This window comes from Chinchilla lanigera, unplaced genomic scaffold (genome assembly GCF_000276665.1).
Source record: "Chinchilla lanigera isolate Chin_1 unplaced genomic scaffold, ChiLan1.0 scaffold00005, whole genome shotgun sequence".
Classification (NCBI taxonomy): domain Eukaryota; kingdom Metazoa; phylum Chordata; class Mammalia; order Rodentia; family Chinchillidae; genus Chinchilla; species Chinchilla lanigera.
Window position 1 is genome coordinate 20,074,467 of NW_004955406.1, and position 23,215 is coordinate 20,097,681.

Below are 23,215 nucleotides of genomic sequence, written 5' to 3' on the forward strand. Positions count from 1 at the left end.
GACCTTGCGCTTGCTAGTCAGGTGTTGTGCCGCTGAGCTAAATCCTCAGCCCCGCCTCTTTCTTTCTTTTCTGGCAGTACTATGACCTTGGCACTAAGCACATCTCCAACCTACTCTCCTTTTTATATATTTTTTTTTATATTCAGACAGGGTCTTGATAAATTGCTAAAATGCCCAGGCAGGGTACAAACTTGCAATCCTCCTGACTCAGCCTTTCAGAGTGCTAGGATTATAGGCATATGCTACCACACCCAGCTCATCTAGCATATTTTTAGATTAAATACAGTTACAAGGCTTTAAGAACTCCCTCCTCCAGCATCATTTAAATGTTATATTCTAACAACCACTGCATAGAAAAGCCAAGGAGAAGCACTTTAGAATCATACGGTCTCTCATGTACAAAGATAACATCCCCACTCTTCCCAAACTAAGAGAACTGTTTTGATGCTATAATTTTTTTTTTTTTTTTTGGTTTTTCTCCGGTACCGGGAACCGAACTCACGACCTTGCGCATGCCTGGCAGGTGCTTTTTGCCGCTGAGCTAAATCCCCAGCCCCTGATGCTATAATTTTTTAACCAATTCTTTTGGAACAAACAACACAAAAATGTGTTCTAGCTGATCTGAGTGTTGGTTGTCTATGGCTTTAATTTTAAGACAGAATTTACATGATCCTATTCCCTTTGACATTTCAAGTACCAGGCGAGAAATGAGAAAGCACAAACTAAAAAGAAGAAAACCATTTTACAATATTTATGAGGTATGATTAAAAAAAACCACAGTGAATGTTTAAATAAAAAGTTAAAAATGTTTTATAGTAAAAGACACATTGCCATTACTCCCTTTTCAAAGTACCCCTCGCTTTAAACACTCATCCCATCATTCTTGCCACTTTCTGAAATAGTTCTGTAAATTCTCTTTTTTTTTTTATTTGGGGGGGGTGCTTCCTTGGTGACCTAGATCAATTCAAAATGTTTACAGCAATTACAGCCAGGCGTTGTGGTGCACACCTGTAATCCCAACACTTAGAAGGTGAAGGCCGGAGGATCTCTGTGAGTTCAAGGCCAGCCCGGGCTACATGGTGAGTTTAAGATCAGCCTGAACTACATAGTGAGACCCTGTCTCAAAAAAACAAACAAAAAACTTAAAATACGTTTTCATCCACCTTATTCAACTGACGAGGCACTATATGACTTTTAACTCCTCCCCAAAGTCCAGACATCCACGGATGACAAAGTTTTGAATTGTTTCAGGACATCTAGGCAGCCAGGACAGCACAACTGAATGCCCTCATTACAGAGGACTTCAGAACTGTTCCAGAAAGTGGCAAGAATGATGAGGTAAGTGTGTATAAAGCAAGGGGGAGTATTGTGAGGGGATTAAATAGCAATGTATTTTTTATTATAATACACTTAAAAATGTTTTAAATGTTGACCATATTTTCTGATCACACCACACAGGTCCATGGCAGACTGATGACAGCCAAAAAGCTGAACTTTAAAGAGAGAATGCAGCCAGGTGTGGTGGTGCACGCCTGTAATCTCAGCACTCGCGAAGCTGAAGCAGGAGGACCGCTGCAAGTTTGAGACGAGCCTGGGCTACAAAGTGAGCTCAAGGCCAGCCTGAACTGCATAGTGAGACCTTGTCTCAAAAACACAAAAAAAAAAGAGAGAGAGAGATAGCAAAAGAACATAGCTAGTAGGGCTGGAGAGAATAAATCAGTGAGCTATGTGGTCCACGAAGAGTATCAAGGGATGGTCACATCCAGTTTATGTGTTCCATGCTAACAAGAAACTGTGTTTAAGGTAAAAGGAGGAAGAAGTGAGATGTAAGCTATCTTTATTTTTTTTTTTAATAGTTTTTTTTTTTTTTTTTTTTTTTCTGGTACCGGGAATCGAACTCAGAATGTTGCGCTTGCCAGGCAGGTGCTTATGCCGCTGAGCTATATCCCCAGCCCCTTGTCTTTATTCTTTATTGATGTATCTGACTAATTTGGTGGAAAAAGAGGGACATATCCCACAATGTGAGATACCTGGTTTATTTGTAAGTGTTTAATATCATCTATGATAATGGAAGGCAGAGTTAAAGAACGAATCTGTAATGATTTTTTTGTTTTAAAACAGGGTCTTGGGCTAGGGATATAGCTCAGTGGCACAGGTGCCTGCCTGGCAAGCACAAGGTCTTAAGTTTGATTCCCAGCACCAAAAATAAAAAGAAAGAAAAAAAAACAACAGGGTCTCACTTTATAGTTAAGCTGGCCCTGAACTCGCTATGTAGTCCAGGCTGGCCTTAAACTCACGGCAATCCTCCTGCCTCAGAGTGCTTGGATTACAGATGTACACCATCACACTTGGCTGTAACGATACCATATAGGTATTTCTCAATTCTGTTAAGTCAACGTAAATTCCATTTTGAAAACTAGAATTATCACAGTCTGGGGATATAGCTCAGTGGCACAAGTGCCTGCCTGGCAAGCGCAAAGTCCTGAGTTCAATTCTGATACCAAAAAAAAAAAAAACTAGAATTGTCAAAGAACCAAGAAATGTGACTATGGCACGTTATAGTCTCTAGCACCAGTGTACAATGATAACAATGAAATTAAATTCTATGCCGCAGTCTGTAATCTTGTTTCATCCCTGGACTCCGCTGTACTCTTCAAAATTATTAGACTTTATATACTGCTATTTATCATAGCAGAAATTCAAACATATTTAAAACATTTATTAATTAAAAGTGAATTTACATGTTATATAAAAACTAAATTTTAAAACAAAATTTAGAGAGAAGAATGTCACTGTTTCACATTTTTAGAAATTTCTTTATTATCTGATAGCTGCTGCCTGGCAGGCTCAAGGTCCTGAGTTTGATTCTCAGCAACAAAAAACAAAAACAAAACAAAACAAATCTGCTAGGCATGGTGGCGCACGCCTGTAATCCCAGCACTGGGGAGAATGAGGTAGGAGGAATGCTGTGAGTTCGAGACCAGAGGGTCTACAAAGTAAGTCCAAGGCCAGCCTCAACTGCATAGTGAGATCCTGTCTCAAAAAGACAAAACCAAAAAACCAATAAAACAAATCTGATAGTGGGATGCATATACTTTCTGTATTCAGTCTTTTGATACACGTTTCAGTTGAAGCATATGATGAGAACTCAGCCTCATACAGATACTTAGGTAGAACAGGAAGGAGTATTTTAATAGTCTTTTAATATAATTACGGGTGCTTTTTTGGCAGTTTACCAGAATTTGACATGTCTTAAAGGTTGGTTGCAATGTAGAATCTGAAACTGTATTAAAGAACTTCTGAATTCTCCTAGCTTATATTCTATTGGTCTATCTTACACTTTGAATGGATCTTTTCTATCCATGGATAACTTTCTGTAAAATAGCATATATTGGTCATTTGTAATGTGTTGGTTTACTGAGTACCACAGACTTTCAAATGTCAACTCATTTAATCATACAATATCCAAAATCATATTTGTTACTGCCTCCACCAATCTCATCAGAAGAACTTTAAGTAATGGGAATCTTAGGTCCTGAGATCACAGTAGTTGACATAAACTTCCTGAAATTCTGTTTCTTTCTTTTTTTTTTAAAGGCTCTAATTTTACCACTGGTAAAAACACTATTAGTTGTCTCCCATGAAGTGGCAGGTTCACCTCATTCACTTTGGAGAAAATATCTCAAGAATTTTTACATAATGCTGAAATTTGAGGAGACATGCAATTTGAGTAACCACTTTGTCAGTCATTCTGTCAAGTAAAAATGAGATTCTGTTGAGTGGAGAGAGAGCTATTTCAGTTCACAATTTAACCACAGAACTGTTTTTCCTAGAGACAACTATCTTATTTCACAATACAGCAAAAATGTTTTATGCATATCCCCATTTTATCAAATAGTATAAGGAAGAAAAGGTTTGCAAATTACATACCTGACTTATGACATATTTAGAACATATTTTAAAATGTTTTTAAAAATAATTTAAAACTCTCAAAACCATTTAAAAAAATCCAATTTAAAAATGGGCTAAATATTTGAATGGTCACTTCATCAAAGACATACATGTGACAAGAATCTGAAGAGGCCCCATATCATTAGTCATTAGGAAAACACAAATCAAATCCTCCGTGAAATACCAGTACATATTTAGGATGGCTTAAAACAAAACAACACCCAGAAAACACCTAACAACGTTAAGTGCTAGAAAAGTGGTAGGTAACTGGAATTCTGGGGGGAATGCAAAATAGTATAGCCACTTTGGAAAAAGTTTTTTGGTTTTTTTTCTTAAAGTTAAATATACAGTTACCATATGACCCAACAGGACACCTAGATGACATGAAAACATATCCACATAACAACCCGCAAAGTGTTATAGTAGCTTTATTCATAAGAGCCCAAACTTGAAAACTACCTAAATGTTCAACTAATAAATGGACAAACTGTGGTATGTCTGCACAATGGAATACTACTCAGAAATTAAAAGGACCAAATCAATATATGCAACAACATGGTCAAAGTGAAAGAAGGTGAAAAGAAGCCCCCTCCTTCAGGATCCCACTGATATAAACATTCTACAAAAGGCAAAACCATGGGGACAGAAAACAGATCAGTGGTTGCCTGGTGCTCCTATGACGAATACATCAAAGGGGCCTGGAGAAACCTTTGGGGGTGATGAGCACCTTCTATATATTATTTGTGGGGCAGTAATAACACAGTTCCTGAATGTATCAAATTTTGCAGAAGCACTGAAAAGGGGGAATTTCAGTGTAGATAAACTATGCTTTTAAAAAATGAGTACTTGAGAGATTTTATAAAATCAGTATTTTTTGCTGTCTAATGAAGGATGGTCTGAAGAGAATAGGACTTTTTAAATTTTCATTGTGAGTACAGCATATTGAAGAACAGAACAACTATGAACACAGCAAGGTACCCCACCTTGACTTACACTAAGATACTGGGAATTTTTGTATGGTTTTTTTTTTTGGCTTTTGGGTTTTTTTTTTGTCTTCTTGAGACAGGGTCTCACTATGCAGTTCAGGCTGGCCTTGAGCTCACTCTGTAGCTCAGGCTGGTCTCGAACTCACAATGATCCTCCTGCCTCAGCCTCCCAAGTGCTGGGATTACAGGTGTGTACCACCACGCCAGGCCTGATACTGGGAATTTTACCTACCATCAGGGCAAATGTCAATACAGTGGAAAAGGCAAATACTATTTAATTATTATTATTTAGGAGTTTGGAGTGATATATCACTCTGTGAAAGGATCTTGGGAATCCCTTGTTATCCCAGATCATATTTTCAGAACTTCAACATCTTAAAATACTGATATTCAGATTGAGATGAGGGAGTGTGCATGGGTGGATTCTCAGGGCACAGCATGTGAAATCCAGAAGTTCTTAGGCATGCGAGAACTAAAGCATGTCCTAAGGAAGCAATGAAAGAAATGGCAAGAATTAGAAAAATGCTCTAAAGCAATCCCAGGATAACATTCAACACCCCACAGGCATGACCAGTAACTTGGCTTGTTCCACTCTAAAGCTCTTGTTTTAAAAAGAGGATTCACTATTAGTTTTCATTTCATAGCACATATGTAAGAAAGGCAAAATAGTCATTACTTCACATTTCTAAGGCAGATGGTTTAAGGGACCAAACAAACGGTGGGCACTGCCAGCAATAAGACAAATCTTAAAAGAAAAGTAGGCATCCAAGACATCCTATCTTAATATAGCAGCCAAAAGCATAAAACATCTCCCAAAGCAACTTTCTTCTAGTATCACTTCAGCTGAGCATTAGCCTGAAAAAGAAGGCATGAACGGTAGCAGAAAATAACAGTCACAAACAAGCCCTATTTTTAAGCCAAATATTAACGGTAATCGGAATTTCCTAAAGAAGATGGGCTTTCTGCATAGTGTCAAGAGCCATAAGACATTCTTACTAATGTGCAGGATCAACCAGAGAGACAACCTTCTACTCAGAACCATCTGTATACCTGGAACTGAATATTGAGGATCACTTGGCATTTAAGTCAATTCATATAATGGAACAGGAGATAGTCATATGATGTGTATGAGACCTGTGAAGGTTGAACAAGAGAAAGGCCTTTTTCCTTTTTTTTTCTTTTGCAGTACTGGTGATTGAACCAACAAGGTCTCACTAAGTCGCCCAGGCTGAGCTTGAACATGTGGTCCTCCTTTCTCAGCCTCCCAAAATGCTGGGATTACAGATGTGCGTGCAGAGTCAACTGTCTCAGGAAAGGTAAGGGAGGCATCCAGGGTCCATTAGCTAGCCACCTGCCACAAACATAGATCCAGTACTGCAATCTGCTCTGCACAACCAGCCCATATGAGCAGTTCACTCTGAGCGAGCAACTACAGCTGCTGACTCTTTAGGCAATGAGTAACCCACTTTTGTCAGTGGTGTCCAGCATGGCTGCAGTCACAAGATACTACCTCTTTACCTTGTAGAGCCAGTTTCAAGATTTCCTCCCAACTATGTAGAGAGAATGATTAAAGTCTGATACTCAGATCTATTTATGAGAGCACAGACATACTTAGAATTCTTGGAGCTCAGCCTACCACACTTTTTGGTAAATAATAATCTGTTCACCAACTCCTTTGGGAATCACGTACAGCATCATTCCAACGAAAACTTGCTAACTGCCTTCCTAGGAATTACAGTTTTAGCTCTGACTCAAAGACTTTCTCAAGTCCTTGAAAGAGAGAGATTACTATCATCAAAAGTCAAGCAGATTTTCTGTTGCATATGCTTCCAAAGTCAGTCTTCTGCAGCATTTCCTGGGCAACAGGAGCCACATGTGGTACTGCTAATACTCGGGATGAGTTTTCTCCAGGATTGTCCACTACACAGCTCGTTGAAATCATAGGACTCTCATTTTCACATGCATTGAACACACTGGGCTGCAGGCCCTCTGCCACAGTCCACCACAATGCCCATGAAAGCACCTGTAACAGAGCTTCTTTCCCAGCAAGCGACTGTCAAAACAGAAAACAGTACACATCTTTGAAGAATGTATCTTTCAGGGAAAAAAAAAAGCCACCCAAACTTTCAAACCCCAGGTTCTTTCATTCATTATAAATAAAAAAATTGATGCCAGGAGGACTAACCTCATTTGTTTTTGAAACTAATCCAACATTCACCCCTGTCACTGATACCTGAGCTTGCTCCATACAACTTTACAATCTAGTCCATGCACATGGAGAATGGCTCACCACCCCACCCCAACCAACCTCTAGACCTAGCAAGCAATATTCCTGGAGGTCCACAAAAACTGTATATTTTACTTGTACCTTACCAAGTTTGCCAAGTCATTAGGGAGGCTATGGTTTGGATATGGTTTCAGTGTCCTCCCCGAAGAGTTTACATGTTGAAGTTTGGTCCTTGGTGTGGCAGGGCTGAGGCAGTAGAATCTTCGAGAGGTGGGGCTGAGCAGGAGGTAGTTAGGTCAGTAGGAGCGCTGTCCTCACAAAAGATTAAGATTCTTGTGGGACTCCAGCCACTCCTATGAGAATGAGTTATAAAAGACTGAGCCTGACCCTTTCCCACTCACTGACTTCCTGTTTTGCCCTGTGATTTCCCTCTTACAAATTTTCCTCCCATGATGCCATCTACTATGTTGTGATATAACCAAGCAGGCTCTCACCAGAGGCCAAAAAATGGCCTGCCTAACAGTGGACTTCCACCTTCCAGAACTGTGTGCTACCTCTTGTCTTTGTACTGTATAAAGTCTCAGGTATTGGTATAGCAACAGAAAAGTAATACTGGGAGCTTTGTTTCCCAGCATCTGTCACTCAGTTTTGCCAACAAACTGCATGATAACTGTAGTTGAAACGTCTATCATCCTTTTGATTTCTTCTTTCTATTTGCCCATGCTGACAGACTCTGAGCTGGCATCTGTTCCATTCACTGTGGTTATATAACAATTACTTCCAAACCCGATGTAAAACAACTATTTATTATGTTCACGGATTCTGTGGGTCAGGAATCAGACACAACAGCATTGATGACCTGTCCCTGTTCAACAATGTCTAGGGCCTTTGTTAAAAGACTAAATGGAGCAGGGGGCTGCAGAGTGGAGGCTCCTCAGAATCTCTCCACTCTTAAGTGGTCTCTGCCTGATCGCTCTAGCAGAATGGCTACAAGTGCAGATGAACTTCTTACATGTTGGCTCGGGGTAACCTAGACTTGTCCTAAGACAGAAAGATGCAGGAGGAAGTATACTAGCTGTCTTTTAGAACTTAAACTTCAGAAATCAAGTGGTGTCACATCTATCTCATTCTGTTGATCAAGGCAGTTATAAAGAGTGGCCCAGGTTCAATAGAAGGAAATATGGACTCCAGTTTAATAGACAAATATCAGCTTCATAATTTAAGAAAAACAAATTTAAAATATATATATATATATATACACATATATCTAAAAAAATCCCATCTGTCACAACATCTGTATCTGCACAGCATCCATCCTATAAGTCCATTTCATCAATATACAACAAGAAGCTAGTCTTCTTAGGTAAGAGAAGAGCTCTTTTTATTGCTTGACTTTAAGCACTCACATCTTTTGTATTTAAGGGTAAAAACACAGGCATCCTTCTCTTGACTACTGCTATTTCAAAACTCAACTACACTGTTATACCTTTCATAATTACTGTTGTAGTTTTTTTTTTTTAATTGTCTCTACTTAGCTACCCGGAATTACACACAATTTTGACCCCAGACTATGCCTGCTTCAGCAGCTCCCTGAAGACAGTACTAATGCCACCAGTAACACACAGGTCAGTCATGAGTGAATTTCAAGTGTCCTCACTTTCAGTGTACTTGACAGCTGCAGGCATTAAATCTATTTTCTTGAAACTCACTACTTTGTTTATGTAACACTGTGTTACACTAATTCTCTAACAATTCTCTCTTTCCTTTCCTTCCAGTGAGCCCAATATTTCTCAGTGTTCTTTTACAGCTTCTAGGTGTTCATCAACATTTATAGGTTCAAAACACCTCTTTCAAGCTGCTGACTCCCAACTGTATTCCAATCCTGTCTATTCACCCAGGATTAATTTCTATATTTTTACTTGCCTATAGGAACATTCTATTTGCCTAAGGCCAAGATAATCACAACTTCCTTATGAAAAAAGTCCTGTATTCTAACAAGTGAACAAAATAAACAAAAAAGAAAAATCTGCTTCCTTCTCTAACTTCTTCATTTTAGTCAACAGTGTCACCATTTCCTAAGTTTCAAAACTTGTCTAGACAAGAGTCATCTTTGACTCCTCCTCCCACTTCTCACCTTGCACAACCTCCACTTAAGCTCAATCACTGGAGCTTTAGATCTGGAAGGAACTTTAAAGATAATCTAGTTTGTACTCACTGAACAAATAAAAGACCCGAAGCTCAGACATCTTGGCTGCTTGCCTCAAATTCTTCTGACTCTGAGTATGAGATACTTTCCACTACCAAGACCTATTTAATCCTATCTTTGCAAAGCCTCCAGACAAATCTATTTTCTTTGCAGAATCAGAAGATTGGGGTTTAAGCCCCTAAAAGGTGACTATAAATGACTGAATAGTAATTGCTAGTTCAAAAACTGCCTTCTGATTAAGAATTTACAATAGGAAGCAGATTAAATTTAAACTCCCCAGGCAGTTATTCCAACCCTTCCCATACCTCCTCCCACTTCAGCCTTGCTGACTTTAAATATTCCACCTGATTCTCATGAAACAAATTATATTTTAGTTGCCAGGTTTTCTCAGCCTCCCCTTTCTCAGTCCTGGGTCTAGCCTCATGCGCTGCTGCCTCCTCAGCCTGGGGGAGCCCTTATACCTCTGCAAACAAAAGCAGACCCTTCTTTAAGGCCCTGCTTGCCTTAAATTGATGTATTAAAGTATCACTGACCAACATTTCTACTGCAGACATTTCTTTTTTTCAACTGTATCACAAAACCTTACACACAAATATCTTCCACAAATACTTTTTCACATATCTGCATATTGTTCTCCAAACTAGACTACAACTTCAGGAGCCAAATATTTGTCACAAACTTTACTAATGCTTTGAGGTTTTTTTCAAAATGAAACACCCAGTTCTAATTTTTTAAATGCACTAAATGAGATTTACATTTGATTTTACTGGGCCAAAATTGTTCTTGTAAACAACGGTTAATTTCTTTATCATGACCTTACCAAAAGCCAGTTTTCTCATCAGTGAGTAAAATGTTTGTCCTTGGGAAGCTTATAATCTAGACAACCTGAGATATACAGACGGGCGTTAAGAGAATACACCATACCATATGTCACCTTGCTCATCTGCTTATTGACTTCATTATTTCAACACTGACTTAGAGCTAAGAACCTGAAATAAAACTACCTTTGTCAGGTACACCAAACTTCCAAAGCAGCAAAATATCAAGCAGTTACCCATCCATGCCTTTTAACAAAATAAAAAGCTCTCTAGGTACCAGTACCAAGTTATACACAACATACGCTATTTTGGTCAACAGCGGATGGCATGTGCAAGACGGTACATGAGATTATGGCCTCATGATATCACAGCCATCTTGGTTTCCATCTTGATGTCACACAACAATAAGGCACTTCTCACAATGTATCCCATCATTAAGCAACTCATGATTGTTCTCTCAGATCTAAACATAAAAAATTGGTTTTCCAGTGGTTTGTTTTATTAGAAGTTGTAAATTCTAAAAGCTTGTTAATTAGAGAAGGAAAAAGACTACAGGACCAAAAATTCAAAATAGTTCATCCATCAAACACTGAAAAAATTCCTACTAAACACAAAGGTGAAGAGGATTCAAATATGGTACTTTTCATCCAACAAGTTGGTACAAGTTTCTTAAAATGAGAATCCCTTTACTAGCAAGGGATTATGGAAATAAGCCCCTTAAACGTTCTGAGAGGAATGGGAGGATATATTCTATAGGGCAATTTGGTAATATGCATCAAAAGCTTTGCTCTGCATGTCCTCTAAGTAATTATGCAATAGAAATATAGGCTATGAAAATCACAAGTGGCAATAAAGATCTATGACAAGTAGCTTATCACTGTATTAATTAATTGTAATAGTGAAAAAGCAGATGCACTGTAATGTCCATAGTAACATATAAATTATATTATATGTCAAAATATAGTGTAGTTGGCACATGCCTGTAATCCTAGCACTTGGGAGGCTGAGGCAGGAGGATCACCATGAATTCAAGGCCAGCCTGGGCTACACAGTGAGTTTAAGGCCAGCCTGAACTATACAGCAAGACCCTGTCTCAAAAAACAAAAAAATATAGTAATTAAAAGCCCTCCAAAAGAAGTTTTAAGGATTTAAGAAAATACAAAGATTATTTAAAAATCTTTTATAAAAATAACATATAAGGTACAGTGCCCAATTCTGAACTTACTAATAATAATAGAAAAAAAATATATATATATATATATAAAATTCCTGGCCTCTCAACTTAAATGCTCATAAGTGTGTAGAGGCTTTTTTTTTAAAACCAAGTGTAACTTTCTTCATTACGAAATAGTAATAATAACAGTGCCTACCTCATAGGAATTAGTAACTCCTGTTCTGGAACTCAGTTCCAAACATGGCATTAATAATGTCAAAACCTCACAAAAAGCCTTAAACACTGCACCTTTCAATTGCAATAACTTTCTATCTGCTGTCCTTTAAATTTTTCCTCACACTGATTCTCTTTCAGCCAACAGAACTTAATTCTATTCTACCTGTACTACGAATATTAACAGTATGCATGAAATTAGGCTGTTCGAATGTGAATCCTGGATTCACCTACTAGCTGTGCGGCCCTGGGCAAGTAAATTAACTCTACTTTTTGGTTTCTTTTGGGGTTAATAGTCACATCCTCTGGCTGTCCTAATAATGTTTAAACCCACATAACACACTTTGCTTTGCACACAATGTCCTTAGCACACAATGCCTGGCCCAGGAGATGTATCTTTTCAATGTTGGCTATGAGATTTACTTCCCCTAAAAAAAAATCACCTACCCAGTGGGCTGCTCCCCTCCATGGTTTCTACAAAATGCCCCCTCGTGACCTTTTCTGGTAGTGGTCTCACACAGGAAGCACCATTCCTTCACCACCACCACCACTGCCGCGGCCAACCACCAGAGTATGCATTCAGCATTTACGCTGCATATTCAAGGTGACAAGCTGGAAATACAGGAAAAACAAACAGTCCCAACTCTCACAACTCACAGTTGAATAATGAAAGACAGCCAGAGAAAAGGCGCAATAATGGGTTACTGTGCCAAGAGAAGCCCTCCCTGGAGGCAGTGGAGGTACCTGCACTGAAGACTGGGTGAGTCAAGCAGAGCGGGTGCATGTGGGATTAGAGCACAGTCACTGAACTGAGTCCAGCTCTGCTGGAGCACTGCGGCTGAGGGTGGCCAAACTGACCGGCTGCATGAGGGTGGTCACGAAGTCTCTGCACTGTATTCGAGAGGCAACAGGCAGTCACTAAATGATATTAAGTAGGATTTGGTGCTTGGGCTTAGGAAGGCGAAAATGCCCTGTCCAACATGGAAACGACGCATGACTACTGACTTAAAGCGTGGCTACTGTGACAAAGGAACAAAATTTAGTTTTAATTAAATTTTAAAATCTGATATGCAATTCCAGTTTCCAGAAAACTATTATGTAAGTTTGGAAAAATTACAGCATGTGAATTCACCTTTTCAACGGTTAAATTTAGAGAACTCTAAATACAGATGAAGTATTTCTGATGAAAATTTAACATCCGAACTGAAATGAGGCTGGGCATGGTGGCACACACATCTCAGCCAAGTCAGGAGGATTGCCATGAGTTTGAGGCCAGCCTAGACTATATAGTGAGTTCAAGGCCAGCCTGAACTACATGGTGAGACCCAGTCTCAAAAAAAAAAAAAAAAAATTGAAATGGGATATGTGTAAAGCACTACAATAAAACTATTACAAAAAAGTAAAACATTTCAATAATAATCTTTGTATTAACAACATGCTGAAGTGATGTGAATGTATTAAAGACATTAAAATTAACTTCATCTATTTCTTTCTAATGCAATTACAAAAAAATATAAAATGACATGTGACTTGTACTGCACCATCTACTCGCAGCGCTGACCAAACAGATCCAAGGATGGAAGAAAAAGACTGGAATCAGGAAGACCAATTACGAGACTTTCACAGCACCCAGATACCACAAACAACCCTGAATTATCTAAATTCTAACTACCTTCAAAACCAAATTTAAAAGGCACTACTACCACCACTTTCAAAAGCTTTTCCCATTGCACCAATTTCTGCCTTTCTCTGAGCTCCTGGGATGGGTACCATCTGCGGTATTCCCTTCAGCACTTAATCATTTAATGTCATCATTTCTATTTAATTTTGGAGTGATTTCTTTCTCAGACTAGACCAGAAGTTCTACTATAAGAGCCATTATTTAGGCATCTTTAATTTGTCAATGTTTTCAGTATCTTCTTAACAGAAGTCTATGGTTCTCCATATGTGCCACCATATAAACACCAATGTGGCTGACCTTTTGACAGCAGAAAACACAAAATTTCCGCTGGCAGAGATAACCTCTGTAACCTAAACATTAAGAACTTCAAGTTGAGCTTGACGGCGCACACCTGTGATCCCAGCATTTGACTGAGGCTGAGGCAGGAAGACTGTCCCAAGTTGCAGTTCAGACTGGGCTATATAGTGAGTTCAAGTTCAGTGTGAACTACACAGTGAGTTCAAGGCCAGCCTGAGTGAAATCGCCTCAAAAAATTCTTTTAAAAAGAATTTTCCTTTCAAGAGGAAAAAATATACAACTTTAAATTTTAAAAATTAACCCCTAGATCAATTCTTCTAATAAATAACACACTTTTCTCCAAGTTGCCATTTTTTCATCTAAATTACAGTAAGTTCAAGAAAAAAATCTTAAGGGAAATGTTAAGTTGTATATATTTTACCATATCATGTATTTAAATTTTCTGGGAACCCTTAAATACAAAAACAAATACCCATACAACTTGTCAGCTTTTACCACTACACAACCGGAAGCTAGTAGCAACTAGTTGACAGTTAAGAGAACACTTAACTCATCTTCTAGAAATTTGGCAATTCTCAGATTTTTAACGTTTGTTTGCCATTAAAAACATAAAGCAGGCAAGTAATCAGAAATATGTTACAAGATCAGAATTAAGCTTTCTTGTAACTGGTTTCATGGCTACAAAGCTAATACAACAAAGTGCATCTCAGGTTTCGAAGTATCTCCAATCTGGCAATCAAAGATCGAGTGAGGACAGCTCCCAATTCCGACAGGCAGAGTAAGGCAGCAATGGGGGAAACCTGTTAGAAAACCTGGACGAAAGCAAGGAGTTAAAAACGAAGTCATTTCCTTTAGCACTGTGGGAAAATCCCAGTTGCTCACAGAAAGCCGAGCAAAGTTTAGTTTGGCTGGTTTCATTTTGTTTTCCTTCCAACATCAGCACCGAGCAAGAAGGACTGCTTTCCTCCCATTAGTCAGTTACTCTCCCCCCCGCCTGCGCTCACTCGAGCTGTCTTCCGGCGCCGGGCTCCCCAGCCTCCCAGATCAACACCCGCCCCCGCCCGCGTCCCTGCAAACGTGCTCAGACGCCTCTGGGCATGTTGTGGTCTCGCCAGTCTGCGGGCGAGCGCTCCCAACTCAATGCACAATGGAGCTCACCCCTGTCCACGCCAACTACAAAGCTCAAGAGGGTCATTTCCCTTTTCCTGCCCAGATGCTGTTTTGCCTCCTTCCAGGCAAGGTCCTGCGCTCGAGGACAGCCCCAGTCCTCCTTCCCCACCTGCAGAGCTGCTAAGCCCCTCGACCTCCAAGTAAGTTGGGAGGCATCTCTCAGGCCAAAAGGGGACCCCGGCCCGGGGCTCGGTGAGAGGCTCCGGCTTCCCAGTTCAGGTGGGACAGGGAGAGGATGTCTCGGCACTTGGTCACGGCCCTTAGGACTAAGCCCTCTCCCGTCCCCTCCCGACCTCAACTTGCCTCCCCTCCCCCTACAGGGAGGAGACCCGGGAGGTGCGGGCAGCCAGCACCAACACTCCCTCCTCCAGTGGAGCCCTCGACCCACACTCACCCCTTCACCACAAAGAAGGGGTCCTCCATGGACATGGCGTCCGGGCCCCTGGCCGCCTCCGCTGCTCCGCGCACAGGGCGCTAGCGCCCTCCTGGCCTTCCTCCGCTCGCTCACTAGCCTCCTGCGTCTCGGCCAGGAGGACTCAGAGCAGCGGGCAGGCGCCCAGGCCAGGGTGCCCGGACGGCCGCTGGTCCAGCGCTAGGTCAGCACCACCGGCCGAATCCAGGACTCCGGAGTCGGCCCCCGCGGCAGCCTCCCCTCAGCGCGTCTGTCGCCCTGACCCCGCCCCTTGGGCCCTCAGCCGCAGCCAATCACAAGCGAGGCTATTTGCTCCACTTCCGCACTCGTGCTGACGTGCCATCATCGGCTCCGCCCCGAGGGCGGGGCCTGAGCATGCGTCACTCGGGACTGGGGGCGGGGCTCTGACTTGCAGCTCAGGCTTTAGGGAGGAGGGCCGGCAGGTGTTGGAAAGGTGCAGCCCTACCTGATTTGTATGATCCTTTTACCTTTCCTTTACTTCTAATACTTGATTTTGACGATATATGATATATAAATCCGTCTCATCCTCCACTTAACAATAAACTATCCTCACACACATTATCTGATCGTGATAAGCCCACGTAACTCCTTTACCTAGGTTGTGAAATGTACTAAACGCTGTGTATGCATCATCTCAATACTCCTATGGGGACAGTATTGTCCCACTTTGACGGTTATAAAATAAATTCAGAGAGGTTTCAAGATCTCCTGTGGTTGCACACCTGGACAGGCCAGAGGCACATATTCCGTGCTCTTCCTGCCAGACGGGGTGTATTTTCTTTTGCAGTACATTTTGCAAAAGTCTGCTCAGGTAATTTTTAAAAACTGCCTATGGTGTTTCCCAGGAGAGAGCACTTTTGAGGGTTAAAAAAGAGGCCAAATACGGTAACTTCCTTCAGCCATGATTTAAGAATTTTCCCAGAGTGATTAGACAGTTATGTGTTAGACATGCTATGGCTTTCCTGGGTGGGGATCGTGAGTTTTAATTGCTAATTATCACTGAGCACTTACTGTGTAGCAGGGTTCTAAGTGTTGTCCCTGTTGCTCTCACAATGAGGTAACTGCTGTTATTTGTTCTCTACATTTTATGAATGAGGAATCTGAGACCCTGGGAGGCTAATTGACTTGCCCAAGGTCACCAGTCTCTGGATCAGGCAGAGTCCTCAGAGTCAGATAACCCTTTTGAACCTGCACTCTATCATTCAGTTTCTCATCTTTAAAATGTAAATAATAGGGGCTGGGGATTTAGCTCAGCGGCAAAGTGCCTGCCTGGCAAGCGCAAGGTCGTGAGTTCGGTTCCCGGTACCGGACAAAAACCAAAAAAAAAATAAAAATAAAAATAAAATGTAAATAATAGTACCTAGCTTGCAGGTTATGAGGTTAAATAAAAACGCATGTAAACCTAAGGTCTCAAAGGAGGGAGGTCATGAAGTCAGGAAGCTGCTGTGGTCACCCCGGTGTAAGGGAAAAGCCAGAGTAGGATGACAGCAATTGAGAACAGAAGGAAAGGTGCTAATCTGATGTATCTAAGGCAAAACAAAACAAAGACATGATGGAATGAATAAGGTTGAAGAGTGGAGAGAAAAGAGAGGTGGAAGTCAAACGCTCTAGGCTTCTCTGAGACCCTGTCTGAGCATTGCAGACAGATGTGGGGACAGGAAGCTATCGGGGAAAAAATTGCTTAATTTGGTTGTGGATGTATTGAGACAGGGAGATAAAATGGGATCATTAGTCATTCAATAAACACATGGATATTGAGCTGCAGTTGAGCATAGTGATTCGGAGCCACACATGGAGCCTGATTGCCTGGGTTTAAATCCCATTTCCGCTACTTCTTGATTGGTATATCTTGGACAAGCTGCTTGGGATCTCAGGGTCCTCAACTGTGAAATGGACACCGTGACACCTTCCTCATAGAATGTCACAAGGATTGAATAGGTGTGTAAAAGGAGCTTAGGACAGTGCCTGGCCTATGTTGTGCCCAGTCTGTTCTAGGCACTAAGGACACAGAGATAAGTAAGAGTTGGTCCTCGGCTCCAAGGAACTCTCAGACCAATGAGAGAGACAGGTAGGTATACACAATGAGAGGAGGGCACAGTTTGCCTTAGAAATGCACAGACCCAAGCCAGGTGTGGTGGCACACACTTGTGATCTTAGCACTCAGGAGGCTGAGGCAGGGGATTACTGTGAGTTCAAGGCCAGCCTGGGCTACATAGTTCAAGGTCTGTCTGAAGTACATAACAACACCCTGTCTCACAAAAATACAAAATGTAAACCCCTGGTACCAAAGATAAGACACCAGTTTGCTTGTGTGTATGTCAGCGCTGGGGACAGAGAGGGAGGTATTCTAAACAGTGCCTAGGAGAAGAATAGTTGCTTGTGATGCAGGACAGTGTGGCACCTGAGGAGCCATGGCAGAAGGTGTGGTTGCAGCAGCAGGAGTTAAGGCTGGAGGTGGGCAGTGTAGGATTGTTGGGAGCCTTGTTGGTGATGTTTAGCACTGTGGACCCTCTCCTGTAGATCATGGGAATCGAGGGAATTGACTGGTCAGATTAGCCTTTGAGAGAGATGCTACAGTGGCTAGATGGTCATGAGCCAGAGGAGGGATGAGGGAACCCTGAGCCAGAGTCATGGCAACCAAGGGTGAGGAGGGATGCATTTGAGAACTACAGTAGAGACAAAACCCATAGACCAGGTGACTGGTTGGTTCGGCGTGTGGAGTAGTGAGAGAGGAAGAGGAAGTCTTGCAGGGCCCAGGGTTGCAAGTGGGTAGCTGATTCCAGTCACCAAGAAAGAGAACTCAGAGGAGGATTTGATTTAGGGTGGCCATTAATTCACTGAGTATGTTGATCTTCCCCACTAAACCATTACTGCTGGATAGATATTATGGCAATGTTTTACTACCTCACGGCCTAGCATAGCCTCCTATTGTCTGTTCCATGAATTTATTAATTGGATCAAAATTTAAACATCAGAGTTTTTTAAGTTGAAACATGACGGAAGACAGAGGCTTAGAAATTCCAATAATTAGGGCTTTGGCAAAAGCACCAACAGTGTAGATATTGGAGGGTTGAGATAAGAAATCTGTGTGGGTATGTGGGTGGTATTCCTTTCTTTAATGTGTCAGCCCCTATTTCTCTCTCTCAAACTCAACCAAGGCCACAGCCTTCACTGTTCCAGGGAAAGGGAAGCTTTAGCTAAAATGCAAGTAGAAACAAAGGAAGTTATTTCTTTGTTCTTGGGTCATTCCTCTCCTCCCCCATGTAACAGCCCAGGTCCCTGCATAAACAATAGCTTAGGAAGAATACTTAGCAAAAAGCCATCTCCTCCTCCACTTCCACCCCAGCCCCCACCCCCCTAAAAAAGAATTAAAATCTGTATCCTCACACACAGCAGGTACTCAGCTACAGAACAGGATGAGGCAGGAGCGTCAAAAGTTCAAGGCCAGCCTGAGCAATATAGGGAGACCCTAGCTCAAAACAAAACAAAACAAACAAACAAACAAAAAACAAAAAACTGAGAATATAGCTTACTGGTAGACCTCTACCATAAATACTACGGCCCTAGGTTCAATTCCTGATATTATAATTAAAATTTCTAACAGAGTAAAATATCAAAACAGTTGCTGGGGGAGGTGGTGGATACCTGTAGCCCCAGCACTTAGGAGGCTGAGGCAGGAAGATCACCATGAGTTCAAGGCCACCCTGAACTATATAATGAACTTTGTCTCAGAAAAGAAAGAAAAAGAGAGAGAGAGAGGGAGGGAGAAGAAGGAAGGAACGAAGGGAAAAATAGCAGCTGCTTTGGGGTGGAGAGTATTGACTGAGAAGGCAAACTTTCTGCAGAACTAGAAATGCTCTGTATCTTGACAGGATGTGGGTTACAGGAGTGTGTGTGTTTGTCAGCCCACTGTGACAGTTAAATTCTTTTCACCTTGCTAAGGGAGCCTGAGACACCAAGTTTTTCTGTAGCATATGAGAGGGCATCCAGAAGAATCTCTGGTTCCTTGGTGAGGCTCCAAAGTTAGGAGAATGAGTGATGGAAGGAGCTTACTGGGGTCCTGTAAGACATTTGTGCAGAAATAAGGAGACAGCAATGTGAACATAGGGCACAGGTGGCCAGGCAACAGAGCCATTGAGGATTAGAAAGGATGGAATCATTTCATTGCAAGGATGCCGTGATAGACTGAGATTGCAATGGGTAGCCACCCCTCTCCCTAAAGCTATGGAAGTGTCCAAACGCCCTTCCAAGGGGATTTCATCCCTCTAACATGGAAATAGTAATACCTAACCTGTTCCCTCACTAGGTTACAATGGAAATCATAATCAGGGTCATATATGTAGCACATTTTGTGAAGTATGAAATAGTACAAGCCACGCGAAACTTTGTCTTAAAATTGCTCTTTTTTAAAGCTGGGCGTGGTGGTGCATGCCTGTTATCACAGCACCTAGTCTCAGGCAGGAGGATTGCTGCAAGTTCAAGGCCAGCCTGAATTGTATAGTGACACCCTGTCTCAAAAAATACAAAATAAATAAATAAACAAATATTAAAAACCCAAAAGATGTTTTTTCTTAATTGTGACAAAAATACATACAACATAAAATTCACTGTCTTGGGGCTAGGGATTTAGCTTAGTGGCACAATACCTGCCCAGCAAGTACAAGATCCTGAGTTCGATTCCCAGTACCAGAAAAAAACCAAAAAAAAAAAAAAAAAAAAAAGTAAAATTCACTGTCTTAACCATTTTTGAGTGTACAATACAGTAATATTAAGTACATTCACGTTGTTGTGCAACCAATCTCCAGAACTCTTTGCATCTTGCAAAACCGAAGCTTCTACACCCTGTGAACAACTCTCCATTGTCCCATCCCCCAGTCTCTGGCAAGTACTTTCCACTCTCTGTCTGTATGAATTTTACTACTCTAGGTACCTCATATAAGTGGAATCGTACAGAATCTGTCTTTTGTGACTTGCTTGTTCACTGTGCATAATGTCCTCAGGGTTTGTCCATACTATAGTGTATTGCAGAATTTCTCTTCTGGCTGAATGGTGTCTCACTGTGTATATATCACATTGTGTTTATCTGTTCAACCATCACTGGGCATTTGGATTGCTGTCACCCTTTGTATCATGAATAATGTTACTATGAACACAGATTGTTATGGCTTGTGTCTGGATGTCCTCCCAAAGCCTTATGCAATCATAGATGGGCCTTTTTGGAGGTGGCAGAATCTAAACTGTGTGATAGTGGGATCAAGGATGTGAAGCTGGGATTGATTCACAGTTTGATGCTAGGATTAAGGGGGTGAGTATTACCTGCCCTCAGGATGGGTAGCCTGGATAAAATACAGAAAGGGTCTTGGTACTTGTAGCTTGCTTGCTGCTTTGCTTTTTCACTACTTTGTAGTACTCACTTTGGCAGCACATATACTTCACTACTCTGTGATGCCCCTCTGCCATGCCACCCTGCCTTGGAGCCAGCCAACTATGAACTGAAACCTCTACAAACCGTGAGCCAAATAAACCTTTCTTTCCTCCTTTAACAGTATGTGTCAGGTATTTTGTCTTGCAACAAGAAAAGTAACTAAGACACAGATGCACAAGTACCTCTTCAAAATTCTGTTTTTAACTATTTTGGTTATCTGTAGTCCCTAGATACTGGTGGATTATATGGTAATTCCATTTCAAATTTTTTGAAAAACTGTTTTTCTGTAGTGGCCGCACTGTTTTACATTCTTATTAAAAGTGCACAAAGGTTACAATTTCTGCACATCCTCACCAACACTTGCGACTTTCTGATTTCCTTGTGTTTTTAATGATTGCCAGCCTAATAGGTTTGAGGTGGTATCTCATTATTGTTGCAATTTGCATTCCCCTAATGATTAGTAGCATTAAGCCTCTTTTCATGTGCTTATTAGCCATTTGTATCTTCCCTGAAGAATGCCTATCCAAGTCTTAATTGGGTTGTTTGTTTTGTTGAATTCACTCTAAGTCCTTTGTGAAACAAGATAGGGTAAAAGTGTTAAATAGATGTAAAGTAGAGTAAAAGGAGAGAAGTGTTACATACATATGAAGTAGTGTAATCTTCATTATTGCAACTTTAAAGAACCCTGATGTGCATGTGTATCCTCTGGGACATTCCAGGAAACATCTGTTCAAGGTAAGTTCAATGGATCCAGCTGTGGTTATCCACATTTTCACCTCAACCACAGGGATATCCACACCAAATCCACACACTGGTTGTGCTTTCTTTCTTCTCCTTGATTACTACCAACACTCCTACCCTCCCCCTCTGGTTTAAAGTAAACAAAGAGGAATTTTGGTCAGCTTGCATATTTAACACTGAGGAGCAATTAAGAATTTGTGGAATGTCTATTGATGCTCTTTAGAACTGTGGCTTAAAGTATATGATGATGTGAGAATGGCTTGAGTGAAAACAGAATGACACAAAATTGTGTATATGAGTTTTGTTTTGTTTTGAGACAGGGTCTCTCGCTGTATAGTTCACTCTGACCTTGAACTCACTATGTAGCTCAGACTGATATGGAACTCACAGTGATTCTCCTGCCTCAGCCTCCTGAGTGCTGGGATAACAGGCATGTGCTGCCATGCCTGGCCTATATGAGATGTTTTGAGCTATTCATTTTCATTTGTAGAAAAGATTTTGTACATAGAAAATTTTTATACATAGAAAAGAAATGTATTTGAAGTTTGGCACTGGTGCTGTAGCTCCATAGCAGAGCGCTCACCTAGCACATATGAGGTCCTGGGTTCAATTCCCCAGCAGTGCAAAAAAAAAAGTTTAGCAACGTTAGCTGGGCGCGGTGGTACACACCTGTAATCTAAGCACTCAGGAGGCTAAACCAGGAGGATCATCATGAGAATCACTATGAGTTTGAGATCAGTCTGGGCTACACAGTGAGTTCAAGGCCAGCCTAAACTACAAAGTGAGACCCTATCTCAACACCCCTGTAAAATAAAATAAATTAGATAAGATAAAATGAATTTCAGCAACTTTCAACAATGAAAGTTTTACTTGAATAATCAGAAATGCAAAAAGTTAAAAGTAGCATTACCAGTTGCCTACATTTACTTACTATGCACCAGACATACTAATATTAACATGGTATACAAGCATTATTTTCAGAATCAACTCCAGAATTTCCATGTGGGAACCTTCCAGAATATAGTCTGGCTGCATGGCAGGGACAGGGGACTGGGACTGAGGTTGCACAACAACCCATTCTTTTTTTTTTTTTTAAGTTATACATTCATTTGAGATGGCTCAAGAGTACTAATAGGGATTCTGTGTGTGTAGCAATAAGCTCCAGTATCCCAACAATACACTGGCATGTTATTCCAGCACTAGCAAGAGACTTTGAGAGGTCTTTGGGAGGGGCACAGCGGTATACACACTTGTTAAACAAGTAATAAAGAACAAAGGGAGGAAGGAAGAAGGAAAGGAAGACAAAAACACAATGAGTAGAGAAGGTACAAAGAGGTGCTTAGAGATCACCAACTATTAATTTCATTATTTGGTTTCTTCTTTTCTTTTGAGTGAAGGAAGGCATATCAGTTTCTCATTGCTGCTATACGAAATTACCACAGATGTGACCTAAAACAGTGCAGTTCTGGAGGTCAGAGGTCTGAAAGTGAGTCTTATGGACTATCAGTGTATTGGTGGGCTACACCCCTTCTGGAAGCCTGGGGAGAATCTGTTGCTCCTCGTTCCAGCTCTAGAGGCTGTCTGTGTTCCTTGGCTCGTGTGCCCCTTCCACAATGCACTCTGACCTCTGCTTCCATTGTCACATCTCTTTCTCCAACTCTGACCCTTCACCTCTCTCTAATAAGTATCCTATGATTACACGGTGCCCACGAGATAATCCAAGATAATCTTCTCCATCTCAAGATCCTTATCTGCAAAGTCCCTTTTGCTGTGTAAGGCAGCACATTCACAAGTTCTGGGGATTAGGATGCGGACATCTTTGGGGCATCATCCAGGCTACCAGAGAGGGAAACCAGTATGTACAGTTCTGCTACTTCTCAAGTGCATAATGAA

General features: G+C 41.2%; 1 protein-coding gene across 1 annotated transcript in view; it reads right to left on the bottom strand.

Annotated features, from left to right (window-relative positions):
- The window catches only part of Stx6 (syntaxin 6), a 47,302-nt gene extending 31,915 nt beyond the window's left edge, over positions 1-15,387 (bottom strand). The window contains exon 1 of the mRNA XM_005374991.2: positions 15,118-15,387. Coding sequence (XP_005375048.1) covers positions 15,118-15,152 — 35 coding nt within the window. The 5' untranslated portion in view covers positions 15,153-15,387. The remainder of the gene's footprint in view (positions 1-15,117) is intronic.
- Positions 15,388-23,215: the final 7,828 nt, after the last annotated feature.